Source organism: Spinacia oleracea, chromosome 6, assembly GCF_020520425.1.
Source record: "Spinacia oleracea cultivar Varoflay chromosome 6, BTI_SOV_V1, whole genome shotgun sequence".
NCBI classification, from domain to species: domain Eukaryota; kingdom Viridiplantae; phylum Streptophyta; class Magnoliopsida; order Caryophyllales; family Amaranthaceae; genus Spinacia; species Spinacia oleracea.
The window spans coordinates 39,087,332-39,101,647 of NC_079492.1; the positions used below are offsets into that span (position 1 = coordinate 39,087,332).

The 14,316-nt window shown below is 38.3% G+C and overlaps 1 protein-coding gene across 1 annotated transcript; it reads right to left on the reverse strand.

The window, feature by feature from the left end:
- Positions 1 to 11,251: 11,251 nt before the first annotated feature.
- Positions 11,252 to 13,811, reverse strand: LOC110797827 (CASP-like protein 1C1). The gene is made up of 3 exons (XM_022002946.2): positions 13,474 to 13,811; positions 12,973 to 13,075; positions 11,252 to 11,674 (listed from the first exon to the last, which is right to left on the reverse strand). The coding sequence occupies exons 1-3, from the start codon at positions 13,626 to 13,628 to the stop codon at positions 11,441 to 11,443; spliced, it is 492 nt and encodes a 163-aa protein (XP_021858638.2). The 5' UTR covers positions 13,629 to 13,811; the 3' UTR covers positions 11,252 to 11,440.
- Between the last annotated feature and the right edge of the window lie 505 nt (positions 13,812 to 14,316).

The following is a 14,316-nucleotide window of genomic DNA, read 5'->3' on the forward strand; positions in this document are numbered from 1 at the left end:
AGTCAAGCATGTACTTCGTAGATTTCACCTTCTACGAGGGTTCGTTGAAAGAAAAGAAGTCGAGATAAGAAAAATTGGAACTGATGACAACATATCAGATCCATTAACTAAACCTCTGCCGCAAGCGAAGCACAACTCGCACACTGCAGCTATGGGAATCAAGCATATTGGAGAATGGCTTTGATGTCTCTGTTTAATGTTTTAAAGTTTTAGAGTTTAAATCTTTGTAAAACATTATTGGTTAATCATTCACAATAAATGAAAAGAATTCATTTTTCCATTTAATTTGTGGTTTATTAAATGATGAGTCCCTTCAATTTGACGATATATTCAAGATAGACTGTCAGGACCAGTCCTGTGACTAAGAAATGTCTATCAAGTGAACTTGAATGTCAAAGGTTGAAAATGGTCCCTAGTCGGAGTTTTCTATAAAATTGGACGCATAGAAAACGTTAGACGATTAGAATGCAAGATGACTAGTAGTTCTGTTTCTTGAACTATGTGGACATGGCAATGTCATAATCATTTGCATAGATACTTACTTTGGGAAGACTAGTATCGGACAAGACCTATGAAACTTTACTGTAAGAGATGAAGATCTGTCATAAGTAAATTTCATTAAAATTATTAGACACTGAATCCTCAATACCTGAGTGATTTGAGATTACTTGTTTGAGAACTGGTTGCTTTGACGTTGACCAACCGTCGCACCGTAAAAGGAGGCTATAAAGGCAACGCTCAGGTAATCACCTATCAAACGAAGTCTAATCTCAAGATCACAAGATTGGGATTGTCCTCCCATAAATCGGGATGAGATGCTTAAAAGTTGTACAAGGCCACTCGGAGAGCTAGAAACTGTGAAATGCATGGTCGTGCTCGGATGAATCATAGGCTATGATTATCTGTTTATTTGATCAGTTGAACTCTAAAACCGAGAAACACCTCTGGACATAATAAGGATGACAACTCTTACCTTATGTTCAAGAGCAAGCATCGAGCGACAAAGGAATTAGGAAATGCACACTTGTCCCTAAGGACAAGTGGGAGACTGAAGGAAATAATTCCCTTGGTCCAAGTATGCATTCAATATTAAGTCTAATAAATGCGGTTCAGTATTAATTAACAAGTTAATAATTCAGTGAGATCAAGTGAGCTGAATGCCTAGCTAGAGGCCGCTTCAGTTCAAGTGGAATTAATGATATTAATCCACAGCTTACTCTTGACTGAACCCGTAGGGTCACACAAATAGTACGTAAACGGATCAAGTATTTAATGGCATTAAATACTCCATCTATGGATATTCGGAATCGACGGATCTTGGTTTCAGTGGGAGCTGAGATCGTCACAGGCAAGAAATGAATACTCCGGAAACGATGATATTGCCGGAAACAGAAATATGGATCGTATCGGAAATATAAATATCGGAAATTTCATGAAATGCCCTCGAGTTTTGCCATAATTCACCAAAGGTCCATCAAGTTTCAATAATCCATAAAATACCCCTCACAATTCGTATAAATACTCAACATACCCTTTCTAATAACGGGCCGTTAGTCCGCCGTTAGCCAAGTTTCCAATTCACCCAAATGCCCCTATTCTGAAACTTATTTCACCAAATACCCCTATTATGAAACTTATTTCACCAAATGCCCCAAATTTAAATATAGCTATTCTGATGTTCCGACGGCTAGTTTTTGTGTTTGAAAACTGGTTCTTGGTCATGGTTGGCTATAAAACCCCTTTGCTGAATGGTTCTTGTATTTTAGATGTTATTTTACTTTACTTTGCTAATTTCATAAGATTTGTGTCATGAGTTTTCTTTCAAAATCATCTTCCACACCCAATGAGTCCACATATATTAGGGTACCTAACAAATTTTGTTATTGTGGTAGGAATGGAGGTTGAAGTGGTGTTCCACAAGCTCTTCTGGATAGCTGCTAATGCTTTTTGGGGTAGTTTTTTGAACATTTGTTTTGATCTTGCACATATTCATTGAGTAGAAAATAACATTAAATGTAGTTGGTGCAAAGATATTTTGTAAGTGAAGCTAAAAACAGAAATGCTTCCCAGTTTGGTATTTTGTGCAGATTATGCAACATCAATTATTTATGAAATGTGAATTTGTTTCTCATTACTTGTGTTTACTTCATGATTACAAACAGTAAAATTACAAACATCAATATCCCCATTAGTATTACAACTTTGACTACTTTTTGTTGTTGTTTAAGCTTCTTCTTCATTTACTTCAATTCTTCTTGCATCTTACTGTTTCGCCTGTTTTCAATACTTTCTCCTTCGTCTAAGCTTCCCCCGCATTTTCCTGCGTGTTGTTGCCCCTTGTTTTCTTGCTCAACTACTCCCTTGCACCATCTCAGATTGTTTCAAGGATCACACTTGTAGTATAACCTTTATGGATTAAGTGTTGTATCAGAGCTTCGAATGACAAATTTCCTACCACAATAACAAAATTTGGTAGGTACTCTAATATATGTGGACTCGATCATTGGGTGTGGATGATGATTTTGAAAGAAAACTCATGACAAAAATCTTATGAAATTAGCAAAGCAAATCAAAATAACATCTAACTTACAAGAACCATTCAGCAAAGGGGCTTTTATAGTCAACCGTGACTAACAACTACCTTTCAAACACAAAAACTAGTCGCTGAAACATCAAAATAGCTATATTTAAGTTTGGGGCATTTGGTGAAATAAGTTTCACAATAGGGGCATTTGGTGAAATAAGTTTCAGAATAGGGGCATTTGGGTGAATTTGAAACTTGGCTAACGGCAGACTAACGGTCCGTTATTAGTAAGGGTATGTTGGGTATTTGTACGAATTGTGAGGGGTATTTTATGAATTATTGAAACTTGATGGGCGTTTAGTGAATTATGGCAAAATTCGGGGGCATTTTATGAAATATCCGTATAAATATTATCCAAGTCGTAGATGTTGCCGGAAACGGAAACATGGTACGTATCGGAAAATATTATCGGAAATGGAAATATTGCCAGAATCGGAAATATTGCCGGAAACGGAAATATTGTCAGAATCGGAAATATTATCGGAATCGAAAAATAATTCCGGAAACGGAAATATTAAATATTTGTTCGAAACGGAAATTGATTCCGGAATCGGAAATATTAAATATTGTTCGTATCGGAAATGAATTCCGGAATCGGGAATTTAATCGGAAGCGTATCGTACGAATTAGCATCGGACGAGGCCCGCTAGACGAAGGCCCAGCACGAAGCCAGGCCGTTGCCCAGCAAGCCAACGCGCACCATCGCACGCCAAGCCTCGACCAGGCCCAGCGCAAGGCCAGGCCCAGCCAAGGCCTTGGGCGCGCGCGCAAGAGCACAGCAATGGGCCGAGCGCTGTGCGCCTAGCGTGGGCCGCAAGGCTTGCGCGGGTGTACGGTGCTCGTGCAATGCTTGTGCGGTAATCCTGAAGCAATCGGGATTCGAAGTGTGATTAAATCCTAAAACTATTAGATAATGATTATTTAATTAGAGTCTTAGTAGGGTTATAATTAAATAAATTAGTATCCTAATAGGATTCCAAAACCCTTTCCATAACTCTATAAATGGGTGCCTAGGGTCACATATTTTCATAGATTATTCAAGTATTCAAAGTGAGTTTTTGAGAGAAAATTCAGACACATTCCTTGACTATAAGTGCCGAAAATCTTTAGTACCTTAAGGGCGATTCTAGTTGGTCAATCTTAAGGCGGATCCGGACGTGCTGTGGACTATCTACGGAGGGACGACACTTGGAGTCCTAAGGACTTGTTCTTGTTCGGTTCTGGCGCAGCTAGGGAAGGCACGCAACAAAGAGTATGCATCTAAACTATGCTATATGATTATGTGTAAATAATATGTATTCCTGGCTTAATGGTTGTTTCCGCATGATTTATGAATTGTCATATGTATCATAACCTAACATGAATGATGCTCCTAGGGGTTTGGCTTCCTAGTTGGAGGCTAATTGGTTTTGGAAAGCTAGAACTCGAGGTTAGCCATTCACGCGTGCAAAGACGCCCACACAATGCACAAGTAGCACGTTGTCACACTAGTCATGAATATGAATGCGACATGCAGAGTTCTCAACCTAAGGTCGGTCTAAGTTTTGTATGATGCAAGTGGTCGGCTTTGGGTGTCAAAAGGTACTCGGCTAAGAGACGGATCCGGCGACAAGCTTTCAAATCCGCCTAAGGGAAGTGTGTGTCGGCAGACGGCCTCCATACTTGACATCGGGAATGTCAAGTAAATGCCAAGTTTCGGTAGGCGCGGAAATGGTCACACACTTTGGTCGGGAACCGTATGGAGAGTCGCCATTTCGTTGCCCCCGGGGCTAGCCCGAATGTAGAACACATCCGTTTGGGCAAAGGTAGAAATTCATTTTGCACAATATGGTTTTCGAAAAATGCATGAAATGCCTAGAAATTGAAATTGAAATCGTACTTGAATTTGTATTTGTAAAGCTCGTTTTTCGGCACTTGTTCACGAGGTTTGGGAGCGTCCTTCCAGATTCAAAAATAGTCTAACTCCCAACAAGAAAAGTTGAGCAAAAGTGGGCAACGAGCCACTGTGAGCCACTGTCCTGGATGCAGGCAGTGGCGTTGGGCGCAGGGGCTGCGCCTGGCGCCAGTGCTGGCATCCAGTACTTAAGCAGATCAGTGGCTTGTTGCTCGAAATCTGCCCGCATTTTCGAATTGAAATTAGTAGATTCCCCAGTAGAGTTGCCAGAATTGTAGGGGGGTTTTTTGTGTCAAAACTTGTTTCCCGTTCTACAAGAGGGGCGGTTCTTTAGAAAACCGTAGAATTTTTGTACCTCGAAGGAGTCGCCACCAAACATTGTTTAAAGTCTCGTTTGGAATGACCGCAAGTGACTCTATTTTGGATAAGGCCTTGAATCCTTGAAACGGACGGGTGAGATCCGGGCACGGGAACAAAAATGCTTATTCCGCGAGCTTTAGAAATATTCAAGTACATTGGCACAACATTGTTTTCGAAAATAAACCCTAGATTAGACTACGTGGGTTTGCATTTAGAGCAAATTGAATCTCTAATTGTATGGTGGTCACTTTTGCTTTAAAGATTGATTTAAGGAACCTAAGGCCGGTTTGTCCAAAAATATCTTTGTTAAGCGTGATGTAACCTTTGCATTTTGTTGTATTTAGCATGTTGGTGATGAAAGCAATAAAGCAAATAAAGCAACATCACAATACTAAATAAAGTGCGGAATTAGTAAATACAAGACCCCCTAGAAAAGGACTAGGGAGTAGGTCCACATTGCTTAGAAAGGGACTAGGCAAGTAAACATGGGGAATTGAAAGTGCGGTATTGAAATTGCGGTATTGAAATTGCGATATTGAAATTGCGGTATTGAAAGTGCGGTATTGAAAGTGCGATATTGAAATTGCGGTATTGAAAGGTGCGATATTGAAATTGCAATATTGAAAGGTGCATAATTGAAATTTGTACTTAGGCACATGAGATTCGAACGCCAAGCGGCTCCTTAAAAATAAGTGCGCCCGACACGAATTCAAAGCCAAAAATCTCGACTTGGGAGAGGTTGCTCAACCCAAATGTCCTAGATTTTGCATGTTAAACTTGAACTTGAAAGCTTGAATATTGAAGTTTTGAACTTGAAATAATTGAAGTTTGAACTTGAAATGATTGAAATTTGAACTTGAAATGATCCTAGTTTAGGGAAATAACCATGAACAACCCTAAACATGGTGGGATCTTGAAAATTGAAAACTTGAACTTGTATATTGAAAATGGAGTTTTGAATCTCAAAAGACTAAACCTTTAAATGTTAAAAGGTGTCATCTTTGATTACCCCATATTTGAAGATGATTCTAGTCCAAGAGGTGATTGTAAACAACTTGGACATTCTCGAATCTTGAGAAATTTGTATTTTGCATTTTGAAAAAGTTTGTATTTTTGGAAAACATGTATCATTGTTGCAAGTGGTGTTTTTTAATGATTAAAAACACCAACTTGCTAATCATTTAGAAATCAAAGCAACATAGTTGATTAGAATGGGATTCGGATTTACCTAGTTAGATTTAGGCAAAAGCTCCCAATTGCTTTTGAATTTAGGAATTTTTTATGTGTTTTTGAGGAGTTTTTGAGTTGTATTTTGAGGCGTAATGTCGAAATTACGACGTTGTATTGTTGTTCTCCTCCCCATTTTTCTGAAAATGAGGGGTATTTATAGAAGGAATGGGTGCAAGGCACCAGCACACATCAGCGCAGGGCGCTGGACCACCGCTGGGCACTGGTGACGTGGCTTGAATGCCGCCAAAGCAAGGACGGGGAATCCGTCCTTGTTTCGTCTTGTAGTGTTGTACCTGTTGTACGAATAGTACTAGGTTTGGCGTTTTGTATTTTCTTGGAGGTTAAGGCATCGTTTAGCGTCTAAAAACAAGCCTTTCTCGGGTTTTTGAATTTCGGTTTTACGGGACGGGGCCCGGCATGCTCGGTTTTGTGGGTCGGCGCCCGAATTTGACTTGCCTTATATGATTTTGAGTGGAAAAGGCCTAGTAAAACCAATGGGATGGTCTACTAGATGAGATTGTACTTGGATTTTGAAATTGATTTTGGAAAATTGTATTTTGTACCGAGAACCGAAAGGGGAACGGTCTCGGGGGTTGGATTTTGGACCTTGAATTTGGAAATATTCTTAGCAATTGGAATTTCCGCCTGGAGTTACTCCAATCACCTAACAAGGATAATGGTATCGTCATCATCCCAAAGGGGAGACACAAATTAGGTGTCTACAGAACCCATTTTCTCTTCTCTTGGTTTCAATAATTGTACTGGAATTGATGTAGATGACCATAAGGGGGGTTTTTTCCTCCGTTGGTCTAGTAATATCTTTGTTTCTATTTTACTTAAGGATATGAACTTTTATAATATCTGTGATGAATTGAAAAAGACTTATTATGCTTTGTGTGATTATGGTTCACCGTATATTGCGGAGAGGAGTTCTTTTTAGGCTACCCTAAGGGGTATAATTTGGTCTCATCCAGGTGAGCTACTAATCATGGGAGATTTTAATGAAATTGAAAATAACACACAAAAATTGGGGGGTAACTCAACAATTCTTGGAGTTCACCAATTCTCTAAATGGAAAATCGAATGTGCCCTCACCAACATTCCGTCCCATTGCACCTCCTACACTTGGTGCAACAATCGAGATGGGGATGCTTCCATTTACGAAAGACTCGATAAAGCCTACTACTCTAGCTCTTGGAGATTGATGTTCCCACAAGCAATCATATGGAACCTTCCTATTTTGTTGTCTGATCATGGGCCAATAATTCTCCAATGTAACCCGAAGGATGCCGGGAAAGGAACACCGTGTAAGCTGGAATCATGGTGTTTGGATATATAGTCCAGAAGAAAATGAGCTAATCAAGAGGACATGGCAGAAACAACCAACTGGCTCAACTATTTTCATATTACAAAGAAAGCTTGGGAACACTTTGCGCGGGTGCAAGAAATGGTGTCTGGACTACAAGAAACTCCACCACGTTGACTGGAAGAAAATCAATGAAGACTTGTTAGACTCCCAAGAGAACCTGGCCACAATGATCCATGCTAAAGGTGTTCTGGAGTTGTACCACTCGGTCTCATCGGAAAATGACTTGAAATCGCAATACCGGAAGCAAAGGTCCCGAACCAAATGGGATTCTTTAGGAGACCAAGGAACTTCCTTCTTCTATAAATGCGCCACAACCCGGAAAGGTAGAAATGAAATTAGGTGCATAAAATAAAAGGAAGGAACTTGGCTCACAGAAGGTGCTGACATAAAAAAGGAACTAGTGAAACTCAGATCTTTTTGCAGGCAACAACAACCAGCCAGTAGATGATCTGATATGGGCCGATTGGCTCAAAGACCTGCCTTGCCTTACAGAGGCACACACTAACATTTTAAATGAGAATTTTTCTTTGCAGGAAATTAAGGAAGCAATATTCAACATGAAAGGGAATAAATCTCCCGGTCCGGATGGGATTCCACCATCCTTCTATTATAAAAAAAAATGGTCTGTCATACACGAGGAGGTCGAAGCAGCAACTATGAGCTTTTTTGAAGGTGGCTTTCTTCTTTGAGAAATGAATGAGACTTTCATCACTTTAATTCCTAAAGTGGAACGGCCGAAATCTGTTGGGGAATATAGACCAATTAGCCTTTGCAACACCTCCTTTAAAATAATCTCCAAATGCTTAGTTCGAAGGATGAAGCCAATTATGCAAGACTTGGAGGGAGGCTTCCAAAATGGCTTTGTGGCCGATAGAATTATTTCTGATAATTGTTGGATTGCTCATGAAATGATGAACACAATTAGAAAAAAGAAGGGAGAAAAGATGGTTGCGGTTTTCAAAATGGATCTAAACAAAGCTTATGATCGTGTCAGTTGGGACTTCATCGAAAGAGTTCTTCGGGCTATGAAATTTTGAGAAAAGTGGATTACTTAGCTAATGCAATGTGTCTCTACAGTTTCTTATGCGATTCTTGTTAACGGGGAACCAACGGAGAAAATTATTCCTAAGGCAGGCTTACGTCAAGGCGATCCTCTCTAACTGTACCTGTGTATATTATGTATGGAGGCTTTGTCAAGGAAACTGGTTAAACTACAAGCAGTAAGAACTATTAAAGGGCTGAAAATTTCTCAGCAAGCACAGGAAATTAATCACATTTTTCGCTGATGGTGCTCTTTTTTTCTTACAAGCTAACATTCCAAATTTTGTAGAAATGAAGAAGACTATGGATACATTTTGTAGCATATCAGGAGAGATGGTCAATCTCCAAAAATCCTATGTCATATTCTCCAAAAACACCCACCCCAAATTCCAGAAAATCCTTCGAAATAATTGGAGTCAACTGTACAGGGGCTAGCTTTGGGTACTTACCTTGGATGCCCCCATGGAGATTGATGGATGTTCCTCCATTGCTTATAATGATCTCATCCACAAAATTAGCCACAAACTCTCGTCATAGAAATTCATTCCCCTCTCACATTCAGGAAAACTACTTCTCATAAACTCAATCCTTACTTCCATGGCTTCCCACATCTTGACCACATACCAAAATCCGAAAACTGTCTTGAAAAAGATTTCTTCACTAATGCTTCGATTTTGGTGGTCCTCTTCCATGGAGAAACGACCAATCTATTGGAGGAAAACAGAACTACTTGAATCACAAAAGCATACGGGTGGCTAGGAATGAGAAATCTTTATCACCTCAACACGGCTATTCTTTTCTGGCAAGCATGGAAAATGTACTCAAAACCAGATCTTCTTGCTAGCAAACTCTTCAGAGAAAAGCATGGTGAGAATTGGTTTGATAAGGCAGTCACCCCCTCCATCCAACCTACAGCTTTGTGGAGTGCTAGAGGCATCCTTAGAAGTGTTGAATCCATGAGGAATGGACTAAAGAGGAAGCTAGGCAATGGGTGCTCGATCAGAATTGCTGAAGACAAATGGCTAGGACCTGACTAGCTTAGTTGCTTTCAAGAGAAACTCATCAGGTAATATAGCTAGACCACTCTGGGTTTCGGAGCTCATCACCCCTGCTAGTTCGTGGGACGCTCAATACATTTGGAGGAACTTCCCGCACCAAACAACAAAAAACATATTGGCCCAACACATTCCTATACCAACTAGGGAGGATTAATGGGAATGGGAATTGGCTAAGAATGGAGAATATAGCTCCAACTCAAGCTACTGGCTTTTAAATGCAGGTCGTCCCTCTACTCATAAAGGCGACAATTTTTGGCAAGAATGGTGAAAACAACCTCTCCTCCCTAAATGGAAAATGTTCATTTGGAAGATAATGCAGAATGCCATAGCAACAAATGATAATCATCGAAAGAGGAAAATTGATGTCCCAAAGAAGTGCATGTTGCCTCGTTGAAGACTCTTGGTATTCTGTTAAAAAGAAATTCTATGACTCCACCCCTCGTGTTTTAATTTGTAATGTAATTCCCGATTAGTGTTGTAATGATTTAGCTTTTGTCAAAAAAATAATAATAATAAGAGGTGCATCTTGTGCAGAATGGAAGAAGAAACTTCCAATCAACTCTTCCGAACTTGCACAGTTTCCCAGCATGTTTGGAAGGGGGGAACTTTGGGAATTAATTCTCAAGGTACTGGTTCTATCTCTTTGAGTACTTGGTTGAGAAAATTTATCTCATATTTCATCAAAAATGATCATCGTGATCAATCCCGATTGGCTGAATTCATTTGCACAATATGGAGTATTTTGCTCCATAGGAACGAATATATCTTTAAAGGGAATCCAGCGAATCCCTTTGATGTTCTGGCTTGTGCCAAGACATGGAGGGCAAGGTGGGTAGCGACAATCTCTTGCACAACTGCTCACAGTAGGCTAAAGCCGGTTACTGCCTCGACTATGGCCCGCGAAGCAGCCTCATGGTCGAAAGTCAGGTCAGTCAAACACCCCACACTAGTAATGGTGGATGGATCTTGGAAACAAACCACTAAGCTCGCTAATGGCTTCTCTTGGGAGGAGGCAGCGGCAGGTAGTTCCATCAGTGTCAACGACTCTACTATCACAGACGCAGGTGAAAAGATCTACGCCATTGGGCAAGCAGAAGCTTATGCGTTACTTAAAGCAGTGGAGAACCTACCGGCTGGCACAACGGAAGTAATATTCCACACCGACAGCTTGGAGCTAGTGAGAACCTTCCAAGACAGCCTTCAAGGGTGCAAGGAATATCTATGATAGTATAGTGGAAGAGATTAAACTAGCAAACTCACATTTGAATTTTTGTAAAATCCTCAAAGTTCATAGGAAGTGTGTAATGAGAGCCCACAACTTAGCTGTTAAAGCTATGAAAGGTTCTTAGTGTTTTTATTTTTATTGTGCTATAAAAAAAAACAAAAAAAAAACTAGTGCAGTACTCCCTCTGTCCCTTAATACTCGCACCGTTTTGACTGGACACGCTTGCCAATGCACAACTTTGATGCTTTTTGAGAGCACCGCACTGCGATTGAATGACAGATTTGAATGATGAAAAGAAAGGTCTAGTTCTCTTTTCATAGGAATGAAAGAAGAATGGTTGACCATCAATATCTTTAACTACATATTATAAAAACTTATAAAATATTAATATTTTGAAAATATATATTAAGATGAAGGCAACAATATATTATATACTAACATTTGTTTTTATATACTAGAAATAAAATAGGGTCAAAGTGAATTATGTGAATAGTGCAAAAAGTCAAAACGGTTCGAGTATTAAGGGACAGAGGGAGTATATTATTACATCCATAACAAAAGGCGTATATATCGATATAATAGTGAACAATAGCACACAAAGGTACGTGAACTAACTAGACATGCACATAATGCATTATATTGGTACCTAAAGTATTTGTAGCTAAGCTATAAAAAAAGCTTAAGAGGAAACAGGAAAGATAGGACTAAGAGCAGCATGAAGAGAGTAGAGGAGGAGCACAAGGTAGATGATTGCAGCAACGAAGCCGACAGCGAGGGCGCCACTTGTCTCATCACAAAACTTAGGGACTTGATCACATATGGCTAGCCATCCTGCGTGACTATTCCCTTTCTTTCCAACATATGCGATTGCTAGTGCTGCGGCTAGAGCTGAAGTCAGAAGTAGTGTCATCATCTGTGTTACAAAATACCAAGTATATATATATGAGCCAATAACCATGGTTACTTTGTAGTTTGTACCAACCAAACATTTAGGGATTATAGGATAACAAATCAATAAACATGTTAGGAACTCGTCTAGTTTAAGTGGTCTTTCTAATTTCCGTGTGCTTTAGCTTTATTATCCCTGGTCTCGTATTCAAGGATCTTCAATCACAACCCTTAAAACTTACCAACGTGTACAATCCAAAAAAACAATTGTCCAAATAAGGTGATCCCACGTTACAAGTCTGTAACAGAAGATCTAAACCCGAGTAATATTAATTAGACGTGTTATTGTACCATAAACTAAAGTACTCATTCTTTTGATCGCTCGTAGAGCTAAAACCCTCACCTTAAAATCCTATTAGCCTAGAGATCTAGATCAATTTGTGATTCAATTCATTTGGGAGAAATTTCAAAGCAATCCCTTTAATTGGCATATCAAGTGACATTCTCGTAATTATAATGAAAAAATATACTCCGTACAATCTAAAAATTGCAACGCACAATATATTTGATATTTTTAAAAAAATAAAAATAAAAGAAAATACTTTTAATATAAAAAAAGATGTATATTTAAATATGTAGATTGTATATTTTGACAATTTATTTACTAAAATACCCCTTAATATGTTTCACTCGCCAATCAGGTAGATTGACTGGGCGGAGCTCCTCATTTGAGATACAAAACGTGTTTGCTTTCATAAGAAACGTTATTTAAAAAAGGAGAAATTATATTTATTTTTTCTTAAGCTAAAATCTATTACTATATACTAAAAGAGACACCAGAAATGACACGTGTCAATTCCTGGTGCGATTTTTTCCCGCCAAAAACCACTTTATTAAAAAAGTGTATCTGTTTTTTTTTTATTTTTATTCTCTACTTTTTTTTATAAACCATTTATGTATGGAAATAAATTTTAGTTTATAAATTATGGCAATAATAGATACGGCGTAATAATAATTATTTATTTTAAATTGGTAATATTTTAGTCAAATCGCTATATTAATAATGGAAAATATATCACTCAATATTTTGGTCAAATTACCATATTAGCATTTTAAATATGCATATTAAATGAATAGATTTAAACGAGTATGTTAAAAATGTTATAACCTATGCAATAGTTTGGAAGATATTCAGTTAAATATTTTGTGAAAAAAGAATGATCACAATCCGTGCGTGCACGGGATCTAATCTAGTGAGAAATAAAACAGAGTAATCTGCCCACAAATAAATGAAACAGAGAGAGGGAGGAGTTACCAACTTACCATGTCTAGAACGAGAGTAAAGCGCCATAGCAATTTCTTGAAAGGCAGCAAAAGAACTACCAGAGAATAGAAGCTTACGATTGAATATATAATCACATAGTACCTACATTTTTACATTCACATTTTCAACAAAATTAAATTAGTACAAAACAAAACAAAAACACCCTGGATTGGCACCTCTCATAAGTTTACCATCCAGCTACACAAGCCAATATCTTGGAATTGAGGGAGCAAAGTTAAGGGAAATCCCACCCCCAAGAACCGCAACTGGTAGGAATTGAACCCCTTTTATCTTAAAATCATAAGGTGAAATTCCTACCAACTACGCCAAGTACTACTTAATAAAAATGTCAGTTCAATGGAATATCTATACTATTGATATGAGAAGACATATTGTCAAGTTAATAGTTCGAATTACACAATCAGCGTGACTATTAAATCCGGACAGAGGTAGTATCAAAATAAATAAATTATACTAACAAAAACAGTAATGAACTTAACTTGAAGGATGGAGAGTCTGTGAATTTGGCTTCGAATTTGATGCCTAAGACTGAAGCAGAATCATGGGCGGTTCCCATTACAATAGTTGATACAATAGTAGCAGCCAAAGCAACGAGCCTAAGAACAAAGGTAATTACGCCTTTAATCTTGGTCATATTATGCTAATCATCAAAAATATTGTGATAAATTAGCCTTTATTTCTTCTTAATCCAACTAATTTTCTCTAGGTTTTTTTTGTGTGATGAATTTTGCAAGGTTTCCAGTTTTTAAGAATTGAAGTAGTAATATTTATGTGTACGTAAGTATGGAGGAGAGAGAAAATTTGGGTAGGTAAGGCAGATAAAAAGTGGAGCAACGAGCATACATACATGTCCATTGTCCAACTTCCAGCTTTTCGGCCTTAGAATATGAGTTTAGTTTTACTACTTAGGTTACCTAGCAACTTCTTTAATATTCTCCTTATTTTGTCCATACCCTTTTTTGTATGCTTGTTTAAACAAGGGGGAAAGATCTTCAACTTTCAAGCGACAGTCAGCATGTCACCAGTGGCGGATCCAGAAATTGTACTAAGTGGGGTCACTAATATAAAATTACTGAAAAATTAACTAAATTAGGTACTTTTTAATACAACTTAGTTTAAAATTATGTAATTTTTTTTTGCCAAGTGGGGTCAAATGACCCCACTCCCTACACACTAGATCCGCCAATGCATGTCACTCATGGTACAAATAGATCAATAAGCAGGGGCGAAGTCATAAAAAAAGCACTAAAATAAAACAGCATGCTTTTACTCAAAAGCTCGTAATTATTTATAGTCTTTATTTCATTCGTATAATATTAAAA

What these genes read in the sequence shown, in the direction of transcription:
- LOC110797827 (XM_022002946.2), bottom strand. Translation starts at nt 13,628, where the DNA reads ATGACCAAGATTAAAGGCGTAATTACCTTTGTTCTTAGGCTCGTTGCT. An exon ending in ACAGACTCTCCATCCTTCAA is followed by an intron (nt 13,076 to 13,473) that starts GTTAAGTTCATT and finishes GTAAAAATGTAG; the next exon opens with GTACTATGTGATTATATATT. An exon ending in TTACTCTCGTTCTAGACATG is followed by an intron (nt 11,675 to 12,972) that starts GTAAGTTGGTAA and finishes TTTGTAACACAG; the next exon opens with ATGATGACACTACTTCTGAC.